At 48.8% G+C, this 25,580-nt stretch overlaps 1 protein-coding gene across 11 annotated transcripts in view; it reads left to right on the forward strand.

Moving 5' to 3' along the window:
• Window positions 1-25,580, forward strand: part of TNRC6C (trinucleotide repeat containing adaptor 6C) — a 1,467,646-nt gene that overhangs the window by 546,438 nt on the left and 895,628 nt on the right. For 10 of the 11 annotated variants that reach the window (XM_069654647.1, XM_069654638.1, XM_069654641.1 and 7 more), the window contains exons 6-8: window positions 17,929-18,135; window positions 19,270-19,436; window positions 20,780-20,860. In XM_069654647.1, coding sequence (XP_069510748.1) covers window positions 17,929-18,135; window positions 19,270-19,436; window positions 20,780-20,860 — 455 coding nt within the window. The remainder of the gene's footprint in view (window positions 1-17,928; window positions 18,136-19,269; window positions 19,437-20,779; window positions 20,861-25,580) is intronic. The other variant, XM_069654648.1, reaches the window with a different exon arrangement.

Below are 25,580 nucleotides of genomic sequence, written 5' to 3' on the forward strand. Positions count from 1 at the left end.
ACCTCCCTCAATTTCCAGGCAAGGATCCTGTCCGCCTTGTCCCCTTTCTCATAATATTTTTGCTTCACCAACTGAAGACTCCTCTCCGTTTTGTGTAGGAGGAGGTTTTTTAGTTGGAGCCTATAGTCCTCCAGTGCTGCCACCCGGTCACGGTCTAGGGGTTGGGTCAGGGATCCCCCCGGTTGGAGACAGGCTATTTTATCTCGCAAGGCTTTCTCCTGGGCCTCTCTCTCCCTCTTCTTAAGAGCGCTTATTCTTATAAGGACTCCTCGCAAGGTTGCCTTGAAGGCGTCCCAGAGCCTGTGCGTAGGCACCTCCCCGTTGTCATTAAACTCAAAGAACTCGGTTATGGAGTCCAAGACCTCCTGTGCAATGACCTCATCCTTTAGCAGGGCGTCATTGCATTTCCAGCGCCCTCTGCTTTCCCTATTCCAGCCCATTGAGATGGTGACTCGGGCCATGTCATGGTCCGACCAGGGGACTGGGTCTATCCTGTAGCCTGCTACATACGGACGAAGACTTTCGTCCGTTAAGATGTAGTCTATCCTGGAAAATGAATTAAGTATGGCTGAGTAGTAAGTGTAAGAGGGGATCCCTGTCCTTTGGGTCGGGATAGTGTCTATCAGGCCCAGGTCCTCATTCACCCTTCGGAAGCTCTGTGCCATGGCCTCTTCTGTGGGCCTGGGGTTGAGGGGAGCCATCTGCTTCCTGTCCGCGGTGGGGTCCAGGACCATGTTGAAGTCACCCCCCACCACCAGTGGGCCCTGCGTGAATAGCCTGAGCTTGTCCCTGGTTTCCTCCCAGAATTGGGCCTGGTTCTCATTCGGGCCGTATACCACCGCGAGGGTAATGGGGGACCCCTGTAGGGTACCCCGTATCAGCAGGTAGCGGCCTTCGGGGTCCTTCAAGATCGCCTCTTTCTCGAACCCTACATTCCTTCCTAGCAAAATGGCCACCCCCCTTTTCTTAGTCCTGTGAGATGCATGGAAGACCTCCTCAATTCCTCCCCCCCGCAGCCTGGGCTCCTTCCCCCTTGCACAGTGTGTCTCTTGCACAAACAGTAGGTCTAATTTTCACCCGCTTAAACTCTCTGCAAATCAGAGATCTTTTTGTGGGGGTGTTCAGCCCCCGCACGTTCAGGGTACCCACTCCCAGGGCCGGATGGCTGTCAGCCATAATCAATGGTTCCTGCCCTACTGGTCAACAACTTTGCATCGGTTCTCCCTTTTCGCCCCCCCCTGATTCACCGGTTGGACAGGCGATCATTGCGAAACCTCCTTCTTGTGAGCCCCCCTCCGATGTCGTTCCCGTAATTGTCCCCTTTCATACTTGCTGTTCAACCCAATTTTGGTACCGTTCTTGCCTTTCGGTGGTCCCCGGATTACTGCCTTGTTGTTCGACAGCTAACTCCGGTCATCCCGGGAGACCGTTCTTTTCGCGCCAGTGTTGGCTGGGGGCCCTAGGTATTCATCCCTCCGAGTCATTTCACTCTGCCTCTTTCGCTGGTGAGGGTGTGTTCATTCTCCTAAATTTCCGAGCCCCAGATTTCTTCCTTCTTTCACTCGCCGGTCCCGGGCCGCTTGCTCCTCCCGTCGCCGGTCCTGATGGTTCCCTTCCGGGGTTGGGTCCACCACGTAGTCCTGGATGGCTCCTTTGATGTCTTCCTCCGTTATCAACGTCGTTCGTTGGCCCTGGTATTCGAAGGTTAGGGAGAAGGGGTAGCCCCATCTATATCGTACTCCCTTTTCTTTCAGCAGCTGTGTGAGGGGACGGCACATCCTGCGTTTGGAAAGGGTGTATGCCGAGAAGTCTTGAAAGATGGAAACCTGTGAGTTATTGTACGTTATCTCTTGGGTTCTCCTGGCTGCTTCCAGTACCCGTGTCTTCTCCAGGTAGTAGTGGAACCGGACCAGAATCGAGCGGGGACCCCCCCGCTCGTCCTCCCGCCCTGTGTACCCGGTCAAATGTGAGTTCCGCGGTCATCTCATCTTGGAAGAGGAGGGCGATTATGTTCCGCACCATTTGGGTGAGCTCTCTCTCCATTTCCCCCTCTGCCTCTGGGACCCCAAAAAAACCTGAGGTTGTTTCTTCGTTCCCTGTTCTCAAAATCGTCCATTTGTCTGGACCTCTCTTCCTCCTTCTTCTCCAGGGCTGATAGCCTCATGTTAGTCTCTATCTCCAGGGTTGTTGAGGAGGATTGGTTGGATTCAACCTGTAGGAGTCTGTCCGCAACTTTGTCAACCCGGCGGTCCATCTTCTCAAACCTCTGGGCAATGTCGGACCGCATGTCTCTAATTTCTTGCAAGATGGATGCAAAGCCCCTTTCCATTGCCTCCGTTGCAGGGGTGGCGGCCTCTGAGTGGGCCATCTCCCGGAGATAGGCCGGGTCCTTTCCGTAGGGGCCTGGGTCTCGGTAGCGGTATTTCTGCAAGTTCCTCTGCCAGTCCATTCAGTCCCCCCCCTGGATACTCCGTTGGGTGTACTTGGGCTGGGGGGGGAGCTCCTGGTGGGTCACTTCGCGGGACCACCTGTACTAGTGGAAGGGCGGGCACACGCCCCGCCGGCCTCGGGCGGGGGCCTCACACCCGGTATCCTTGGGACCTTCTGCGCCTTTTGTATCTTCCTTGGGGGGGGGGGGCTTGTTTGCCGCGTTGATCACTGCGCAGTGGTGGGCCGCGTGCCCTGTTGTCGTGATGCTTGGGGCCTAAGCCCTCTCTGGTGGTGGGGCCGCTTCTTTCTTCTTACACTGGTCCCTGCTGTGCCTGGGGGACCCCTCTGGGCGGGCACACGCCCCGCCGTTCCCCGGCGGGGGCCTCACACCCGGCGTCCTCTGGACCTCCTATGCCCTTTGCGTCTTCCTTGCCTGCGGGGTGACCAGCCGTGGGCGCGGCCCGCGCGTGTTAGTCGTGGGGGCAGCTCCCCGTGGGCAGCCCGCCGTCCCCCACCTGGGGCCTGTGCGTCCGCTCCGGGGCCCTCACCTCACAGCGGCCTGTTCGGGTCGGTGCTCCTCTCCTGGGGCCTGGCGCGACTCCCGCGCTATCCCCGCCGGCTTTACTCGGGGGGTGTCGGCGCACCTCTCCCCAGGGTGGGTCCCACCGGTTTCCGCTCTGTGTTAGCGCCGCGGGGGACGGATGTCTGCCGCGGCGTCGGAGGTCAACTCTCCCTTCCCAATCTCCAGGGCGGTGGGCCTCGGCTCCGACTTCCGGCTTCGCGCTGGTCGGGCCCTCTGCGGCGCTCCCGCTGTTGTGTCAGCGGCCCCGGATCTCCGCTCTCCCTGGGACCTTCGACCCCGCTGTTTCGCTCCGCGGGGGCACCAGGGGTTCTCCCTGCTCTTCGGCCCTTTCTTTCACCTCGGGGGGGACTTTGGGGGGGGCCCAGTCCCGGTTTAGACCTGGCCGTTGGCGGAGCACGGGAATCAGGCAGCCATTGCCTGTGCGCCCCCTGGTGGCCTCCCAAAAAAGATATTTTAAACAAAGAAAGGCATGCAGGATAGCAACAAAACTAAAGAACAGCAATAAGACCTACCTGAACAATATCAAACGGGCCGGCGTCAGTGAAGTAACTGGACCGCACTCGCCCAAGAAAGACAACGCGCCCCTGCAAAGAAGGCAGGACGGAGAGCACGCCTAATTCTACCACAAGGTGAGGAGAGGGAACCAGAGGGACTGAAATCATATGGGGGTGGAGGGAGGATACTTACCCCAGTCAGTCAGTCTTGAACACAGGCCTCCTGTATTTTCAGGCAGAACCTTCCCCGGAGACCACATCAGGGCAAAGCTGAGCAGGATACCAGCGAGTAACCGGCTGGGTGGCGTCCCTATGGATACAAGGTGAGTGTAACACCTGTAAGAACATTTGATCCAAGGACTCCCTTGTTCAATCTCGTCAACCGCTTTCATCCTGCCGGAGAAAGTCAAGGCCGCCGACGACCGAGGAGAATCTGCTGGTGAGTTTCCCGCCAGCCGAAGACCTCCGAGACGCTGACGAAGCTACTGAAGCCAGCCGTGGTCACGTCCCATTCGCTGACACCAGACGCTGACAACCATACGCCCTTGCTGGGCCAAAGTTCTTCATTTATTCTTTGCGGCAACAAACACTCGTCGAGGTGCACCGCACGCCTCTTCTGCACAGGACGTTCGCAAACTTTCGTCAACGAGCAACGCCAAGATCAAAGTTGCTCCTTCCACAACGTTCACCTCTTTCTTCCCTGAATCTCGATGACCAGTGGCTCCTGCCTGAAGGGGTTGCGCTCAAGAAGCGCCTGTCGACGACTCACCGAAGAACTCTATAAAACCAGGTACTTTGAGGCAGTAGAACTTTCCTAGAAGGAGATAAGACTATAATAGACAATACATGGACTGGGCTTGTAGTGCATCTTCTTTTACAGGTTGCCCAGGTGGGGGATCCTCATACAGAACTGTGCCTAGTGGTGGAGGGCCAGTATTCTGCCAATTGTCTAACCAACTTGTTTTCCTCCTAAATCTATGGTTGATATTGTTTTGCTGTGTTGATTCATATGCTATTTGAACTGAGTACAGTTGATGCATTTTAATGGAATTAGAGTAAACATGGTACCACCTAGAACTGTATTTCTGATGTTTGTTAATCTGCTTAGAATCACATGCTGTGCATAGGTCCGACATCCAGTGGTCACTGCGGAGTATTGCATTTTGTTTTTCGTAGTCGAAAAGGGGACGTCGACAAGGCGTGTCTGAAACACTATCCCTATAGTGACGTGCGCTGTACCCACAATCCCTCACGCGTCGAGGTCCCTCAGATTGTTTTTTTCCGCCCAGCTACTGGTCACCTTTACGCGGAGCTCCTCGAGAGACATTGCAGATTTCATCTGCTCGACCTTTGGTCGTTTTCTTATTAATATATAACACATAGATCCCTCCCTCGACGCAGTTGTGAAGCTGTTTCTCCGCCGAGCAAGATCTTCGACGGAGGGGACGAGCGGAGGAGATCCTTCGGCGTTGCCGAACACGTGGCCTGGCCTCGCAGGCCAAATACAGTAGGGAGAGTGGGGTCGTGGGACATCTGTTTCCTTTCTGAGAATGCCTTTCCCCTTCCTTTCCCTTGGGGTCGTTATCACGATTTACTGCCTCAGCTATGGAGAGGACACCCTTTAGGTTCTGCCCGCGTTGCAAGGGCAAGTTCACTTGGAAGGACAAGCATTCACGGTGTAACCGCTGCTTGCCCCTCGATCACAAGGAGGAGGGTTGCACGGCTTGTCGGCTTCTTAAGCCAAAGACTCTAAAAGACTGTAGGGTCAAGAGGTGGGCGGCCTACGCTATGTCGAAGGCCGATTCCTCACCCGCCGCCGCTACCACCGACAGTGACGAGGAACGTGATAACACGACCTCCGCTACGGAAGTTGTAGACCCCGCTAAAGAGCGCTCGAGCTCTTCGTCGTCTGTCCCCGGCCCCGACGGGCTCGGCTCACGCCCTGCTTATGGGGATGTACACCCCGGCGACACTGATGCACACGTTACCACCCATAAGCACACAACCCACGGCTCTTCTTCGACGAAGAAAGCATCAGCGCTCAAGGAGACGCAGGTTCCACCGGCGGCCTCCTCGGACCGTTCAGGTTCGAAGCCCCTCTCGCAACCGCAGCCGCGACTAGCGACTGGGCTTTCGGCAAATAAGGGCGCCGCCCCCAAACCATCGGCCGGCGCGCACCAGCAGAGAGCGCACGCCACCGTAGAAAGATCGACACCCGTAACGTCGAAACCACAGCCCTCCTCTGACAACTAGTCACAGAGAGCTTGGCGAGGATCGTTGTAGCCGACGCCCAGAAGCGTAAGCCGAAAGACACGTCGAGCGCTACGCAAAGGTCGAAAGACACGCCGAAAAGGCCTGAAGAAAGACAGGGACTACCCCCTTCAGTCGGGGGGACCCCCAGCACACCGGAAGGCTTTTCTGAAGGCGACGGGACACTTTCCTCGACGTTATGGGAGAGGTCGAGCCGTTTTCAGGCTGAAGACACTAATTATCCCCCGCTAGACCGCTCAGGGGTACCCCATGAGACCATGGAAAGGCTCCATCTCTGCATGGAGAGAATGGAGAGGTTCATGAAGACCCAGAACCCTCCCACTCCCAAGAGAACAAGAGAAGGGCCTCAGGAGGACCCCAGGGCTAAATATCCGAGACTATTTAACCCCTCCCAGCAGGACACAGCCTCAGATTTCCATAATGTGTATGACCTCACTGGTGAGGAACAATACTTGGAGGAGGAGGATGAATTTGTGGACGATGAAGAGGGACAGAACCAGGAGGCAGGTCTGGAAGACAGCCCAGACATGGTAGGAGAAGGCTTCGGAGAAAATCCGGAAGAAGGGCCTTCACATCCCTGGCAATCCCCATCAGTATATTCGGACACTGATGTCCTGAACCTAAATCCTCCTGACAATTCACCTATTAGGAACACGTCTCCCATAGACGATCAGCCCACATTCAATGCCCTGTTGCGCAGAGCAGCAGCACATTTCGAACTGGACACTGGGGAGATCTCTCCTGAAATAGACTTTGTGGAAAGAGTAATTAAGGAGAAACCCCCGGTCAGCCAGACCATTCCCCTCCTCGCTTCAGTGAAGAGAAGAATCATCCCTTCGCTATCCACGCCCGCACTAATCAGAGGAAATAATCCAAGAATTGAAAAACTTTTTTCACTCCTTCACCCTCAGACCCGCTGTACATCAGGGGACATTCTATTCCTGACTCCCTTGTAGTTTCTAATACAAGGAAGAGGGCAGGAGTGCCGCTGTCCACCAGCGAGGCACCACCTGACAAGGAGGGCAAGAGATTATATGCCCTTGGAAAGAGAGTCACATCCTCTGCTGCCTTTTCTGCAAGAATTGCGAACAACAATTCCTTGCTAGCTAGCTACGCGGACGCGCAGTGGGCCAAACTGCGCAAAGACGCCGAAGAAGCGCCGGAACCGCTACGGACACACCTGCTATCAACTATTGGCGAAGGAACCCAGGTCAACCAGAGCATTGTGAAGAACTCTCTGGATGCTGCAGAGACAGCGGGACGTTCCCTGGTTCAGGGAATACTCCTAAAACGCCATGTATGGCTGCGTAACTCAGGGTTCAAACCGGAGACACAGGCGTCTTTAATAAATAAACCTATTGAAGACTCAAACCTCTTCGGGAAAGCGGTGGATGAGGCTCTGGAGATGGCTAAAAAAGAATTCGATACTATCAAAACTCTTGACCAGATCTCTAAGCCCACTACCAGACGCGGCTATGGCAACAAACGCTTTTTTCGTGGCCAACGCCAACAACAGAATCAGCAGCAACAGTACCCTGCCACCAATTACCAGACCAATAGTGGGCAGTACAGGCAAAGAGGCCAGCGCCGTGGCAAAGGGAGAGGTCGGGGGTCCATCCCCAGAGGCTCCCAAGCCCCCAACAACACCAAGTGACGCGAAGATTCGCGTCCCCTCCCATGCAACACCGGTCGGGGGCCGGCTAACATTCTTTCTTCCAGCATGGGAGGGAATAACGTCAGACCGCTGTGTACTTTCCACCGTAGCCCACGGTTACTGCATCGAATTCAACGGTTCCCCAACATACAGACCCCCGAGGGGACGACGCATGACACCAGAACACCTTGCCATCCTTCTCCAAGAAGTAGAACAACTGCTGGAAAAAGGAGCCATGGAGGTCGTGCCTCTATCTCAGGTAACGGAAGGTATTTATTCAGTGTACTTCCTTGTACCCAAAAAGGATCTAACCATGCGCCATGTATTAGATCTGCGCCCAGCGAACAAGTTTGTCAAACCCCAGAAGTTTTGTATGGTGACCTTACAGGAAGTGATCAACCTGCTATCACAAGGAGATTACATGACAACACTAGACATGAAAGATGCATACTTTCATATTTTAATGTTGCCAGCGCACAGAAAATACCTCAGGTTCATGATAGAGGGCAGACACTACCAGTTCAGAGTGCTACCCTTCGGCATAGCATCTGCACCAAGGGTATTCACGAAGGTACTGGCAGTGGCAGCGGCCCACCTGCGCAGGTTGTCCATCCCAGTTTACCCTTACCTCGACGACTGGCTCATAACAGGGGATTCTTACGAAACATGCTTCTCCAATACCCAAAAGATTGTAGACCTTTTGTTCCAGCTGGGCTTCTCCATCAACGAAAAGAAGTCCAGCCTAGACTCCAGCCCGTTCAAACAATTCCTAGGGGCTCTAATTCAAACAAAGGACGGCCTCGTCTTCCCCTCCAACGAGAGGGTCCAAAACATGCTGTTTCAGATCCCTCAATATGTGGCCGGTCGAGAGGTGACGGTACGCAAAGCAATGCGCTTGCTAGGAATGATGGCGTCGTGTATTTATTTGGTACCTCACGCGCGCCTGCGCCCAATGCAAGAGTGGCTCAACAGCCAGTGGTGTCAGGCCAGCGGACTATGGGACGATCTAGTGGTGGTCTCGCAGGCCTTGGTTCTCTCGCTACGGTGGTGGACAAAGGAAAACCTGGTAAGAGGGAAACCCTTTGCCACACCCGTGGCGGAAGCCACTCTAACCACAGACGCATCCCTCACAGGATGGGGGGCTCACCTATCCCATCAGACTGCTCACGGAGTGTGGACTCCGAACGTAGCATCCAAACACATAAATCTACTGGAGCTACTAGCTGTGTTCAAGGCGCTAAAAGCCTTCCAGGAACACCTACAAGGCAAAACAGTGATGGTCCTTACAGACAGCACCACAGCCATGTACTACATCAACAAGCAGGGGGGCACCCACTCTCCAGGACTGTCCAAACTGGCCCAAAATATATGGAAGTGGGCTCTCAAACAAAACATGTTCCTACTGTCACAACATGTACCCGGGGAACTCAATCTGCTGGCAGACAAACTCAGCAGAGATTTCCCCCTGCCCGAAGAGTACGAATGGCGACTGCACGAAGACATCGTCTTCAACGTCTTCACGCAATGGGGATTCCCAGAAATAGACCTGTTTGTAACCCTGGAGAACTCACAATGCCAAAGTTACGCCTCCAGGTACCCCCAGAACCAATCCAAGGGGAACGGTCTGTCGATTCAATGGTCAGGGAAATTTGTTTACGCTTTTCCCCCCGACTCCCCTTCTCAACAAGATGCACCAGGAACAAGTGACCATGATACTGGTGGCCCCAATGTGGGCCCGACAGCCATGGTTCGCTCACTTGATGGAGATGTCTCTATCTCCCCCAGTGAAACTCCCCTGCCCGTACAACATGCTGTCACAAGACAAGGGCCGGACTCTGCATCCATGCCCCCAGAACATGAACTTAGCAGCCTGGCTCCTGAGATCATAGAATTTGGACATCTACAGCTCCCGCAGAGATGCATGGACATCCTCAGGGAAGCCAGAAAACCTAACACTCGCCACTGCTATTCTAGCAAGTGGAAGAGATTTGTCATCTGGTGCAGAGGAAAGAGCATCAACCCGATTGACTGCTCTCCCACATATATTGTTCTATACCTGACCCATTTATTGGATTCAGGTCTAGTGTGCAATTCCATTAAAGTCCACCTAGCGGCACTTTCTGCATACACCACTTCCCAACTCAAAGTGTTGTGGTGGAAGATCCCTGTTATAAAGGCCTTCATGGAGGGAGTAAAGAGAATACACCCCCCGATAGCTGACCCAGCTCCCGGATGGGACCTTAACGTGGTACTTACCAGACTCATGGGCTCACCATTTGAACCCATGCACAAAGCATCTCTTAAAGACCTCGCTCTTAAGACTGCTTTTCTAATAGCTATCACCTCCATCAGGAGAGTAAGTGAACTACAGGCTCTTTCTGTTCTAGACCCCTTCGTTACAGTTCACAGAGATAAGGTGGTTCTACGCACGCACCCAAGGTTTGCTCCGAAGTTCATATCGAAATTCCACGTAAACCAGTCTATAGAACTGCCAACGATCTTTCAAAATCCTTCCAACTTGGGAGAAAAAAGTCTGCACACACTAGATGTGCGCAGAGCGGTCATGTTCTACATGGAAAGAACCAGACCACTGAGGAAGACTAATCAGTTCTTCGTCTCGGTGGCAGCAGGAAGAGAAGGGGATGCAGTTTCAAAGTCCACTATTTCTAGATGGATTGTTCAATGCATCACTCTCTGCTATACTCTTGCTAAGAGAGAACTGCCCTTTAAGCCAAGAGCACACTCTACTCGAGGCACGGGGGCGTCCATAGCATTCATTGCAAATGTTCCCCTTGAGTCCATCTGCAAAGCGGCTACCTGGAGTTCTGTGCACACCTTTACAAAACACTACTGTCTAGATGCACACTCGAGATCTGACTCCCAGGTGGGACAGGCAGTATTAAGACATCTTTTCTCTACTGTTCCTTCTCATAACCCACCGCCAACTCCGGGTACTGCTCGCTAGTCTATGCACAGCATGTGATTCTAAGCAGATTAACAAACATCAGAAGACAATGCATTACTTACCGTAAAAGCATTTCTGATGGTTGTATCTGCTTAGATTCACATGCGCCCACCCTTCCTCCCCGCTCGGATGGAAGGAACATAGACTTCCTTTTATATCTCTCTTTTCTGTACTCACTCACGTCTAGAAGGCTCCCTCAGGGCAGAAAAATACAAACAAAGGGACCTCGACGCGTGAGGGTTTGTGGGTACAACGAACGTCACTATAGGGATAGTGTTTCAGACACGCCTTGTCGACGTCCCCTTTTCGACTACGAAAAACAAAATGCAATACTCTGCAGTGACCACTGTATGTCGGACCTATGCACAGCATGTGAATCTAAGCAGATAAAACCATCAGAAATGCTTTTACGGTAAGTAATGCATTGTCATATTTCCCTTTTTAGAATTGTTGGAGCACAAAGTGTATTATCCTGATTGTTTATATAACCTTGAACCTTATTTATATAAAGGCTGTGTTTTAACTAATAGTGTGTGGACATTCCTTTGTGGGTGCTTGGGGACTACACTGTACTTCAGAACCAGCCTGCATCACCTCCTGAGAAGCTAGGCTTTGATTGCTCGTCCATTGCTACCAGCAATAGAGAATCTTGGCTGGGGACCTCTGTGCCTCTCCTCTGCTATATAGAGCACAGGAGTACAGACACCCCCTCCGGTCTTTACACTCGTGCCGTCAGCGGGCTGCACTTCTTTGTATAGGTCTTGCCTCCAACAAGGATTTGTTGAATAGCTGCAGGAGCCCTTGATTTTTTTTTTTTCTCCTGGATTTGGACTGGGAGCATGCCCAAGGCCACCAATGGTAATGATCTGCAACATTTAAGCATGCAGTGGCTATTGTTAGGCACCTGAGAGTATCCTCACTCCTGCTCCCCCTGGATTCTCTTCTCAGGTGGCCAGGGAAAGGTCCTCACTTTTGGATCTGAGGGTGGAGAAGCAAGGGAGCATCACCTGGGTGGAGGGTCCTTGCGGGGGATTGGCAGTGGGGTACCCACAGGCGAGACATGGTATCCCCCTTTCCCTATTGAAGACCAACCTAACCCTCCCCCGGCCTTTATTGGCTATTGTCAAACATCTCCCCTCATTTTCCCATTTTCCCATATATTTCCTATGACAATACTGCGACGAGGAAGAAGCGACTAGGAGTGGTGAATCACCAGTAACTAATTTAACTACTCTAGTACTCTAGTACTCGGATGAAGAAGATGCCTGCCGAGACCTGTGAAGATTGTGCATGTCCCTTTAACTATGGTCAGGCAAGTCCAATTAGCTCACACCTGCAACCTGTCAAGAGGTTGCAGGTGTATAAGAGTAGACCAAGAGAGCAGCAAAGGGAGAAACAGGGAGTCCCTTCTGGGAGAGACCCGCAGTGGACCCTGCTTGCGAGAAGGCAGCCCTGGTGGGTTCTGCAGCAACGCCAAGACACGACCCTGCATACCCGTGGATCTCAGGAGAAGTTGGGCCGTTGTCATTTCTCGGACGGGGAAGCCTCCTTGGGCCGAAAACTTAGACAGAGCTGCGAACCAGAAAGAAGAAAGCGAACCACCGAAGTAGGAGAGCAGAGCTGCCAGCGATCCCAGAGAGGTATCAAAAGTGCGAGTAGGGCTTGCTATCAAAAGCAAGCGGAGCAGGAGGAGTTCAGCGCAGCTACCAGATAGGACCGCCGGAGACCGGTGAGTGAAAGGAAGCCTCACTCGAGACCGGGGCACTCCAAGATGCTGGATGTAAGCAGATTGAATGCTGAGTGAGTCGAAAAGCAACAAACCCAAAGATACGGGTGGCATGGAAATTGAGCTGCAAAGTAAATATTGATGCAAAAAGTATAAATATTGAATACCGAACAGAATGAAAACTTTGAGAGCAATGCTAAGAGTTAATAAGTTAAATGGGAAAGTACGCCTTTTAAAGAAGCAGATGAAATATGAACGCAATGGTGAGAGAGCATGACAGAAAGGTGGGGAATAAAATAGGACCACTGCAAAGTGAATGTATACTGTGCAACAAGGTACAAAACTGGCATAGGAAGTATAACCCATTGTGGCAAAGCCAAGAGGCTAATCGGGAGAAGCCCGGAGTGTGTGAAGCTGCACATAAAGCCAAGAGGCCAATCGGAAGAAACTGATTGTGAATCTAAACACAGGGCAGATACAGAAGAACATGCGGGCTAAAGAGCCTGAGGTTCCTGGTTGCGTGACCTGTGATGGTGGACCGTGTGGTCTAACATCTGCGTCCAGACCCGGTAATCTTCCATTGTGAAAACCAAAGACATGGTGAAACAAATCAAGAAGGAGCACTGTGAAAGAACTGTTAATACAATCCAGAAGGAATATCAAGTTGACTTGAAGTTGTTGAGCATTGAAAGACGGAGACCAGTATAAATTGCTACGTTGAAGTCTTGGGGAAGGGAACCCTGAGACTTGATGAACTGCAATGCTGTCTTGAGGACAGAGCCTCAAGACCCTTTTCCTTTGAACTGTGTTGCCGTAAGCTTGGGGAAGGGAACCCCAAGGATTGTGTGGAACTGTATTACCTTGGTCTTGGGGAAGGGAATGGAACCTCAAGGATTTGTGGAACTTTCTTGAACTTGGGGAAGAGGAAGCTAGGAGCTGGTAGAAGCTCAAAACGTTGTGTTAATCACCATTTCTTGTATTATTGACATCCCTACACATTGGTTAGCTTTAGTTGTGAGGGCACAGACTGAGTTTTAAGTTGAACTTTCTGACTCAGACTTTCCTTCGTTTCGTTTGAGTAGGGAAATCCCACGTTAGCATTGGGCAAGTTAGGCCTGCAACCATCCTGACATTTGATTTAATACACCATCTTATTTTGAATTTTAAGTCTGATGTGTGTGTCTTGCTTCATGATGCAGTTGCACTATCCAATCATGGATAGCCACTGTCCCCAGTTTCTGCCCAGCTACAGACCTTGATGAACTAGGGATGTGAATTGAGACTAGATGGACCCCCCACCCCCCCCCCCCCATTTTGGCCACACACACAAACCTCCCTGTAGCCTGCAATGCCACAGCTTTTCCTGGGAAAGGGATTTCGATATAATGCATTTCCTGACCTGAAAAGGCCTAGTACCTTTTTAGTAGCCGTTCCTTTTTGTAAATGTAAAATGTTTTAAAAACAGTAAAAATATCACTGTTGGTACCAGCTTGTTTTGGGCACTTTGAAAACGTAACCAAAGAGCCATTACATAAATGTTAAAAGAATACAAATCATCCTAACCCTAGATGACTCTGGCAGAATGGCGAAAGTGTTCCTTGCAAATAAGGGTACCAAAGATGGCAGTCTTTCAGGCAACCACTTCCTAAGGATGGCAAACATTTCTCTTTCAAAATGTAGATTAAAATTAGCAAAATTGTCTTTTCCACACAAACACTCTTAAGGATGACCAATGTGTTCCTTTCGAACAACCACTTCTTAAGGAATGGCTGAAGTATGCTTTTCAGGCTTCAGCTTCCTTAAGGATGTCAACGATAGTTCTTTAGATGATGTAAGTAGTTTCTTAATGTGATAAAAGTTCTTCTATTACCATACCCTTTTCTTACAAAGAACCTCCTGGTATACTCTCCTGCCAGGAAACCTGTGTCTTTGGTCTGGTTGCCTTGGTATACTCCCCTGCCAGGAATCCCTTTCTGGGGTTTATAGATACCCTGGTATACTCTCCTACAAGGTATCTTCTACCCCAATTACTTCTTGCTTCATGCACCTTTTCAGCAGGACCTCTCTTTAATGTTCCGCAGGTTTTTACCATATCACAGTTGCATTCCTTCACTGTATGCACCTTCTTGGCTTAAGGTAGCACTTGTCCCAAATTTAGCCACATTGACATCTCATACATGGAGATTTGGTCAAGTTTAGACCTTTTTACTACTTCAGTTCTATTCATTTGCTTATGTAATCTTGTTCCAACCTTCCCCGTATTGACATTTCATATAGGAGGACTTAGACAGAATTTGCCTTTGTTTTCTGCGTCTTCAATATTCACAATGAGTCTTTGAAGGAAGCTTCACGTACTGGTTGGCATGCCTTGGGGCCCCCAACTTCTCTGGACATGCTCACTGGTGTCTGGCACTGCCTCCGACCAGTATCATATTGTTGCCGTGTAGCATTCACCCGTGGATGTCGTCTTCCGTGAAGCAGACCTCCTTTCAGCTCTTCCGTTGGCTCTGTGCCCCTCTGCCGGTAAGCCTGCTGTTTTAACACTTGACCGCGTTGCAGGTAGCTTGCTCCCTGTTGCCAGTTTACTGATGGTCCACTATCAGTGCCTACGGCGTCCCCCATGGCCCAGCACCTCTTCGGTAAACATTGCCTGCACACAGCAACATGGGAGCACCTGTTCCCTGCAGCATGTCATGTTCTTGCGCCGCTGCCCTCTCATGTGACTTCACTTCCTTCTGCCTCTGTTCAACTTCTCACTCCTCAGTGGACGTGGACACCCTTTTTAAATTTCCTGCGTAGTTGAGCCTCTGCATAATAACTAGCCTGCATATTCAATTTAGTGGTTCTTCTATTCCACATTGCCTCCAAGTTTTATGGGAGTTTGAGTCCATAGGACTTTTGAGGTGATTATTAGTTGGCACAAAACCATCGGAGATTGGAGGTTTATGTATGTACATATGAGTTATGAATGTTACCCTGTTTAGAATCTTTGTCAAGATGGGTTTTATAACTGGAGCGATTTGTAAAATGACCACATGCCATAGGAATTATAGGATCCTTTTCACATTGTAGGGCGAATACTGTGTCTCTCTTAATGGGCTCACCACATCCCCCCAGCAGCCATCTCCTCCCATGGGATCCTTCCTCATAATAATCCCCACCCCCTAGCCCCCTCCCCTCCCGCCCCCCCACGAGTCAGGATCAGATAACGATTGCCTACCTCTGGCCACATGGGTGGAGACTTTAGGCCGGGGTTCAGTGATAACGCCATAGGATTCATCACAATGGACAACCTTACATTGGTTAGTGGTCAAAAAACAATTTTCTTCAAAATACTCTGCATACCCACAGATTAATACACATCCAAGGCGCAGAATTTATATAAGGAAAGATCTCCATCTACAAACCAAACAGAACACCAAGGTCGAGCAATGACCTTTGCATCTAACCAAAACAATACACAAAGCAAAAATTTGGATCAGCTTTCTCCACCATGTCGGCAAAACTTCGGAATTGACTCCCAAAGTAAATACAAATGGAAGATTACTTAAAATTCAGGAAACTGCCAAAGATATGGCTCTTTAACTCACTGAGATAAACAGAAAATACCCTTGAAGAGTAACGACCAACACAACGGAAGCGGGAAGCACCCAAAATAACCGAAACACTCATGATCCAAAATCTAGATACCCAATTGGAAAACAGCAATTAACGCAAACCACCCTATCAGAATGATCCCTGCCAGACGAACTTGACCCACGCAGGGGAAGGGACAAACACCCATCACTAACCCTACTAAACATTTTCTAATATCCTGTTTACTCCTCCTCAAACACCAAACTAAACACATACCTCTACCGCAGCATAAACATAAAACTACTTCATACTGCACACATTCTGCAATTCCCAACCAAACCTCAACAAACCAGAGAAAACTAAAGCTCTTACACGCAAGCCATCTCTCACAGTCATACACCAAACACCACCTAAGATCTACCAACTACACACAAACCCAGCACACAGTGACCGATTAGTCCCAACAAGTTACCAACAACACATCAAAGCTCTCTTTCGCTCTCGCTCTTGATCCCATTAACCAACCCCTGAGCCCTCATTCCTTTTCAGTTCCTACAGAGAGCCTGTAGACCATGAAAATGGCAGAAGTGCATAGTACACATCAAAATAACATGACAAATTCACAAAGAGAGTCGTCTCTCAGCACAGATAGTCTTGGGCACTAGTCGGTTTTTCCATGGGAATGCTCAAATGGTCAAAATGGGCAAAGGAAGTAAAGCCAGAAGGCTTTACTTGACACCAAAAAGTCAGGACAGGGTTCAAAACCAGCAGAAAAAGGCTGTCCAATAGAAATCTATTGGAGGAAAGCAGCAAAAGGAAAATCTTTCCTAACACTACTGCATGCTGAACTCTTTGGAAACGGAAGTCCTCTTTCTCCCGACTTCCAATGCCATCCCTTCTCAACCCTCTCCTATCGTGTTTTTTGCCTGGCCTTCATGCCCCCCTCAAACAAGGTTCACAACCTTCAGGATCCTCTTAAACAGTGACATCAGACGTCAACAAGGTATCACTACTGTCACCTCTGCTGCTCGTATCGATTGCCTAAACAGAGGAAAACCTGCTCAGTCAGTAATTTCTGATCAGAATTGACATCCCTTTTTTCTAAATAAGTACACATAAATACCAATAAACACCAATACTACTGTTGTAGTTAAGCAGCGGACTGCCTCTTTTCGGGCATGGTTGTATTGATGTGTATAGTTATTACTGCCATCTGTAACGGAGCGGACCAACAAAAACATGATGGAAATCCTGCACACAATGGTATTTCTCATGGTGTTTGAAGGCAAGTCAATAGAACGGTTTGCATAAAGACTATATGCAGATGAACTGTGCATTGCATTGCTTTTTGGTGTAAGATTACAAAGGAGCAAGATGGATGTTTTGATCCAGTTTCCGAAGGGAAAATCAGCGTAGACACCTTACTTCAAGAACACCTATATTATGGGAACATGTGAAACGTATAAGCACACCTTCAATCAGGATTTCCACTTTGCCTCTGCAGAGTAAATTACATGTTTATGGGAGTTATGCAAATCATTTAAGGTTAGTTTGTTCTCAGTTTAGCTGAATGTTTGTGTCATTTGGCATTGGACATAGAATAGTTAATAAATCGTTGTTAATGTACACAATTTTGATTGAGGTGGGGTATAGGGGCAAGATAAATGCCATTTATTTATATAAAAACATTTTTGCAATGATTCTCGCAATGTTGGGTCAACATTCTAAAAGGTGCTATTACTATGTATTCTGATCTTCACTCCAAGGTTTTTATAGCTTCTTGAGGTAAGTTCACATTTCTCATTCACTCACAATATCTTGATTCTAGTTTCATAACCTGGTTGACATTTCTATAAGTATCCTTCTTCTAACCGTGTTCAATATTATCTTTGCAGCATTTGTCCTGAACATTAGAAGTGTGTGTTATTTAGTAACTGTTTTCTTGCTGCTTAATTTGAGTCTTCAGCAATGCCTTAGTTTGGTGTGCAGGACTCCTTGATACTGTAGACGTTTTTTGGGCTTGGAGACTCGACAGCCAGAAGATCAGATTTTTGTTAATGGGCTGGAAGCTATTGTTTCTTAGTTACTTTTCCCACGTTTGCCATTATAGGTGCAACTGTTTGTGAGGGTGATTGTTCTAGCACGCACTCTTGCTAGTAGCCTCAGTGGGAAGCCCACGCCGTCTCTGTTTTGCCTTGTCCTCTTACAGTCTTGTTCCTGTCTCTGCAGGCTGGGGAGATATGCCTACAGTTCACACAAAGACTGAAACCTCTTGGGGAGAGCCTCCCTCCCGGTCTGCTGCAGTAGATAACGGCACATCGGCGTGGGGAAAGCCGCCCAGCAGTGCTTCAGGGTGGGGAGATGGCTCTGCTGAGTCGGCAGGGACATATGGAAGAGCAAGTGCTTCAGCCGCTGGCCCGGCACTGTGTAAACCAGGTGATCACATGAAAGGGGTTTATGGGTTTATTATTGATAATTGGTAAGGGGCGGTAATAATGTACGGGATACCAGCAAATCTGTTAATATACTTAGCAAGAAATCCCTTAGTTTGAGCTAGCTATATTTCATCGAATGTGTATGCATGATATACAATTTCTTTGATGGAGAGTGCCCTTTAGTACAAGATATTTGTATTGCATTTAGTATAATGGCTGGATAATACTGGGTTAAACATGGATTGGTTTTTAAATAGCGTTAATCCCTCCTTTCTGCTTCTAAAATTAACAGTCAAATCTGCCATAGTTTGTGCGCTAAACATTCTGCACCATGGATTGTTAACAGTGCTAACCATATTGGCCACTGGCAAGTTTTGAGCTTCCGGTTCTGATCTCTGCATGTTTTCTTCTGTGGCTCTTCGTTACTTGGTGGGGCACTACACCAGATACCACCATGCCTGGAGGACGTACGCTTCCTCGGACCTGTGTCCAGGGAGTGGGCTTGGGGGTTCTCAGTAGTAGTTTTGCAGGATTTAGCAGATAGGTCAATGTTCTGGTTAGTATTTTGTTGCCACAGGGAATTCATCACTTGGTTCAGTCTGCCTAGCCAAAATAAAATAGTTTCCAAAAACATGCAAAATATTTTTGCCGACAGTTTGTTGCCTGCCTTGATCCTCGTGCTGTTAACTATGCAAACTATTTTTTTCTTTTGATCTAAGAATGCATATTTATGTTTAAAAAATTAAGTACAGCATGTCTGTTATGTTTTGTGAGTTTGTGCACACTATATCTACTCTACTGTGCACCGCTGGAACCCACCCTGATCGGTATTGAGCATCTGTTATTCTTGCTCCCACTCTAACCATGTGCCAGAAATGTCCCTAATCTCACAGACCCTGTTGCGCTAAGAAACATACCCTTTAATCAGTCCCAAAGTGCAACGAGATTTATGATCTACTAGCAAGCACAATGAACTGATTAGAATGAAGAGACATATGAAACGAAACAGCCATATAAATCCAGCACTCATCACATGGTTTGTTTTTTAAACCTTAGGTGATGGCAATTCACCCACACACACAACATAGAACTGTTGTAATATAAGGTACATTTATTGTTCCTCTCGTTGTTACAGCTTCAAAATCTATGCAAGAAGGCTGGGGAAGTGGTGGGGACGACCTGAGCATTAATCCCAGTCACTGGGATGAAGAGGAAGGAGAAATGTGGACTAATGCTGCTTCCCAGGAGGGCACTCCGTCCTGCAATTCCTGGGGGAATGCTCCGAAGAAAGCACTTCCGAAGGTGAACGCAAAGGTTGTTTTCACGCATGCTTTTTCTAATGATTATTTTGAGATGAAAAGGGATTTTACAGTGTTGGTTGTACCCTCCAAAGGAAGGGCTCTTGGAAGCTATATGTGTGAATGTATTTAGGGTTTTCGTCCCTCCACTTCCTCTTCATTCCACTCATTTTCCAACATATATTGGGTCATCCTGCCCTCAAGGTACAAATACCTTTACTACAAAAATGGAAAAAGACTAGAATTTCTATGCCCAGCAAAAATACCACTATCTTAAAGAGTGCATCAGATTGTTAATTCTGCACTCAGCTAGCGAATACAAACCATCGCCATGTATAGGTACCTCGAAGTAGATGAGTGAACCGCATATCTAGAGCCTCCTTTTATGCTAATGTTCCCTTATCATAAAAAGCAAAAATATATCACGCTCATATACACAAAACCTAACTCATACACAATTTTAATAACATAACATGATCCAACTGAACAGCCTACTAAGTTTATTCCTGGATCACAGCAGTCACTTTAGTTCTGGAGGTTAAGCTGACTAGAACATAATCTGTTTGACACATACTGTCTCAGGGTATGTGCGGCCAACATATGTGTGAGGAGGTTGCAAATTGCAGAATGGTAGTCTGAAAATGACTAATTGTGGATGGCAGAAACAGTGATCCTCATGATTCATATAGATCGAAGCCCTGAAACACTGGAATCTTATAGCATTGTACACCAAGTGCAGCCTGTATCTAGGCAAACAAAAAATCATTCACGTTGTTCTCAACATGTGCTACCGCTGTTATGGCTAGCCCTCCTCACCCGCCCCAATTTTACTAGCACTGATTGTACTCTGTCTGTTCTACACCTGGCATTACTTTGTGGGAGCATTTCCAGAAGCATTGTAACATTGTTTTGCACTTAGATTGAAAATCATATGGGTACAAACTGTTATTTTAATACCAAAGGCAAGTTTGCCAAGTGTATTCATAAACATGGAACCTGACACAGATTTAGGAGTTACTGTCATCTGAATGGATAGAATGTAGGTAGGTAATTCAAGATGGATAAGTCTGAAGAAGTCGAAATTAAATCTGAAGAAAAATATGAATATGTAAGCAACACAAGATCAGCAGGGCAGAGACTTAGTCATAGAAAAGACAGGTTTTGTTTTCAGAAGGCCAGTTGATGTAATGTTTGTTATGTGGCAGAGTGGGAAATGTAGGTTCAGGTCTTTCCTTACACCAGGTTTATTAAAGTGGATAATGAATCTGTATTCCCAATCACCATTTCGGCTGGTCATTGTGAAACGATTTTTGATGGGTTTTCTGTCGTCTTTCCTTATGTCTCTAGGGCATGAAAATAGCTTGCAAGCCAGATGAGGCCTGGATCATGAGCCGTCTCATTAAACAGCTGACTGACATGGGCTTCCCGGTGAGTGTTTTTTGGCATCAGGATCGTAAGAGTATCTACAGATTTGCTGCTTGCATGTTATAGGTCCTGAAGCCTCCTCAAAAGTTTCAAAAGTATATCTCACTTTTACCTCTTCATTAGGAGGTAGTGCCAGAATGATGTCCGTGGAATGAAAATAATGCCCTGCGTCCCTGTGCCATCATACTCTCCACTTTAGAAAGTGACTTATCTGTGCGATGCACCTATCTTGGGTTTGAAGCATGCGTCTCTTGAAACATTATACATAGATAACATTTCCTAATGTGTTTATTTTTATTTAGTGTTGAATATTTTAGTATGAAATGTCTCAAATATGACAGCATATATAAAAAAAAGAAAAATGGTTGCCAACAAAATACAAAAAATACCATCAAAATGCATCCCCATTTCATCAGCAAATCAGAACTAACAAGAAATTATCAGAAATTCTTCTGAAGGTATAAACTCTTGAAATCCTTACTCGTATGTCCCATCCCTTTCCTTCATTTTGAAATGGACAAGGATCCACAGGGACAGGAATGGAGACCTTTGCACTTTCCCTTTTTAAATTTGTTGCACACACAGGTCTGCTGTCCATGCTGACTCCTCCCACCCACCTCGTCTGTCAGTCCTCCTTACCACTTGATGGTACTGGATGCTCTAGTGACCGGTGCAAACAGTTTTTTTTTTTTTGTCACTTCAGCTTCTCCTGCATACAAGATTTTTTCTTTTAAATTCCTTGCGCTGTTGCACCTCATGCTTCATCGCCATACCTTTTGTCATATGTGGATGAAAACATGATTCGCCTCATTCGTCAGGAGTTTCCTGGCCTCAGACACGGTGTCAGTGCTTGAGATGCCATCCCCGACCACATCTGGAACATTTGTCATGTTCGGTTGTCGGCTCATGCATGCTTTGACTTAGCTGGTGGAGGGTTCTTTTTGGAGCTTCCCCTCCATGATCAGTTGGAGATAAACATCTCAGAGCTTCATGTTCCGCTGACGTGACAACCCATTTTATCAGGCACCCCAACATAGTAACTCCTTCCTTGGGATCGCCACACGCAGGAGGGATTCCTTGGAGCCTAGTCCAAGTTAAGTTTTGAGGGGGCCAGTGTTACCAGCGACTGCCTACCTGAGGGTACTCGGATACCTCCCAGGCCTAAGCTTGCGATCCATGTGGCCGCTACTACCTAGATCCATCCCGAGATTCTCTTGAGTCCCAAATTCATGACTCCATGTTGGTAGGAATCTTGTGTCCCTATATCTACAGGCCTCAGTACTCACAAAATGGCTGACCAAAGAAAATTGCCCCAATGAGCGCATCAGTAAGTCAATGGAGCACGTATGCACTGTTCCCAAATTGACTACTGCAACCGGGATCGCCAGCCATTTCTTAGCTGAGGGAGCTGGCTATGAGGTATATGTCCAGAGACTGAGACCATGAATCTCTGGTGCCTACAGTACCCAAGGGTCATCCATGCCTCATCCGGTTGGCAGTCCAACAATTGGTGCTCTTCTTATCCCACCTCAACATCTGCACCACCTGCAAGGACCCCTACATCCCGGACAGCTTGCCACAGACAACAATACTGTGTCCCATCTATGTCGTCGTGGACTCCTCTTCCTCCAGTGCTGCCATCAGCCACGTGGACTTCAACAGCCATACAGCCTCAGACCAGATCCAAGAACAGGTTCGGTGGCAGGTTTCAAACCTTCATGCAGTCTAGAGCCATGACAGAATATTTTAAGCGGATTGTCAGTGCTTACAGTCACGCCTACGACAGCTGTGCCAAGCCTCCCCAAGCTCCTAGGTCTGTCCATATACAGCTTTCTACCAGCCCAACATTGTCCAACACTCCTCAGCCAACTCCTCGGAAGTCAACAGATCCGACCTTGAATCTTGATGAAGCTCTGGACAAAGATTCCTTGTCGACCGAAACTGAAGTCGACATTCCTCATTCAGCTAAGGTTTTGAACAACAGGATAGATGGACTGTGAGCATTTTTAGGAGTTCCCTCTCCTGAGGAGCCTCAACAAGAATCTGGCATCCTCTCCTAGGTCCTGGTCCTTCCAGCAGATCCAGAAAGAGGTTTTGGTGGATGCTAATAAGATCTGGCAAAAAAACACAGTGCACTTCACCAATAGTAAGCTCAAGGTATGTTGAAGGCCCACCTCTCATCTGAGAAATGGTGCTTCTTGCACACCCACACTCAGTGGTAGCTTTTATGTCACTTGACGCTAAGCCTTCTACTTCCGACAGCTCCTACTCGTCACCAGCCTTGTTGAATAAGTGCGACAAGCTTTTGGAGCCTTACAGTCGCAAGGTATACACCAATGCCTCCTTACATGTCATACAGGCTAATGCGAACACACTTCTGGCTGCGGCTAGCGAGAAGCTTTGGAGGGCGATCAGAGATTTTTAAGCTGTCCTTCACCTGGACAAGTAGCAAGCCTTTAAATCGGGCATGATGGAGGCCAAGCTCATTGCTCAGGACCTCATAGAGGCTTGAATAAACTGAATTGACACTTCCAATATAGACATGGATTCATGCTACCAGATTCTGTGTTAGATGAGAAATAGGTGACGTAAAAGGTGGCATTTTCTTCAAACCTTATAATTATTATATCAGCAAAACCAAGATCTCTGCTATCCCCAAGTCTTGGGAACAGGACCCTATTCTACAACAAAAAGGTGTCAACGGGTGCCCATCGGGATGTATCCTTTAACACAGCAAACCGTCCCCTGTCCAAAACCTATACTTGCCTAAACCCTGACTAAAATAGTGAGGAACAATATATTTTGGGCCTTGGTCCTCTTAACTGAATTGTGGTTGGCTTCTGATGCACACTTTTTTTGGTGAGGTCTTTTCACTAGGGGTGCTGCCTGATGCATGGTTTATGCTCGAATTTTTTGTGTCTTAGACTGTAAAGTTCATCTCAATATATTCATTATCTCTTGCTGGTGGATGTCTGGCCTGGAACTCCAGCTGTCTACCCAACTAGGGTTTTGGTATATCTTTCTCTGGCATTCGTCTCTTTTTGTGGCTCCTGTGTTTCAGTTAGCCTTCCTTTGGGGTTCCAGTTTCTCACCCCAACCCAGGATTTGGTCCAGCTTGGACCTCCATGTTGTCTACTCCACCCTGGGTTTTGGCTGCCTTGGGCTTTCACAACTCCTACCTTCCTCATTAAGGTTCAGTCTCTCTAAGCCCACCTTGTGCTGCTCGGGTTTGTACCCAGCATAGAGGTTCGATTTCGCTCAGCCTGCCTTGGCCTTTCAAGTGGTTTACCCCACCATGGGGTTTTGGGTTACCTTAGCCTGCCTTGGGCTTTGCGCATTCCCTCTCCATAACTCCTGGAGCCACTATTTGTCGTCTTCATACGAGCAATACTCCTTGGGAGGCTCTGGGAATGTGTCACTGGTGACTCTCTTCCCTTCTGGTGTTGGGGGCCCGGTTGAACTCACCCTCTCGTCCTTCCAGGCTCTCTTCAGGTCTGGGATGCCAGCTTCTCAGTGTGCTGGTGTTTCACCTTTTCCTGAGGCGACTGCTCTGCGTTGTTGGTTGGGTCTGGCCTCTTCTGGCTCCAGCTACGTCAGGACTTGAAGCACTCCGATGGCTCTGCTACAGACCACATCGCCCAGCCTGGGACATGCTTATGTGTATAAAGCCTCACCATCAATTTCTAGGACTCTCCTGACCTCTATGGGAGTGTCACCCATAGTGGTATCCCGCTTGCCCTGTCCCCTAGGGGTTATTAAGCTAAGTGGGCTCTCTCTCAGTTCAAGGCCCTTCCCTTTGGATTGCAGTCAGCGTTGCAAGTGTTCACCAAGTGCCTGGCACCGGTGGCGGCGCAGCTACAGCTATGAAGGATCCACGTGTACCCTTACCTGGACAACTGGCTCATCCGGGCGGGCTCAAAGAACTCCTGACAGATCTGGGGTTCTCGATCAACTATGCAAAGTCCTGCTTGACTCCCTCGCAGGGCGCTCTGTTTCTGGGAGCCTGACTCAACACAGTGTCGTGCCTGTCGTCTCCGTCGGAGGAGAGGATAGTGGCCATTCTGGGCAAGGTGCAACGGCTGTTGCCGCTGAAGATCGCAAGGGTGAGGTCCATCAAGTCCCTACTCGGCATGATGTCGTCATGCATATACCTCATTCGACTGTGCAGGCTACAAATGCGTCCACTGCAGGAATTCCTCGAGGCCCGTTGAATACAAGTGTCAGGAAGTTTCGAGGACAAGATCACGCTCGACAAGAGTTTCCATCGAGCTATCCGGCCGCAGGCACAGATTTCCAGACCCCACCTCATCAGGAGACGGGTCACGACGGATGCCTCCCTGGAAGCATGGAGAGCGCACACCGGGAGCCTTCATACAAGAGGCCTGTGTCTACCGGAGGAGAAGACGTTTTGGAGCTGCAGGCCGTGTTTTGGGCCCTCAAGTCCTTTCTTCCTTCCCTCAAGGGCAAGGTGGTACGGGTCTTCACGGACAACACCACGACAATGTTCTACATCCGGAAGCAGGGGGGAAACCAGATCCCCGGGCTCTCCAAAGAGGCGCAGGACCTTTGGCACTGGGCCATAGCCCAGGGGATATTACTCATCCCGTTTCATCTGGCAAGAGTGAAGAACACCATCGCCGTCTCTCCTCTCTCAGCAGGGAGCTGCACTCGTGCCACGAGTGGGAACTTGGGCAAGACCAAGTGGATCACCTGTTCTGCAGAT

The sequence above is a fragment of the Ambystoma mexicanum genome, chromosome 3q (assembly GCF_040938575.1).
Source record: "Ambystoma mexicanum isolate Mex_15411 chromosome 3q, UKY_AmexF1_1, whole genome shotgun sequence".
Classification (NCBI taxonomy): Eukaryota; Metazoa; Chordata; class Amphibia; order Caudata; family Ambystomatidae; genus Ambystoma; species Ambystoma mexicanum.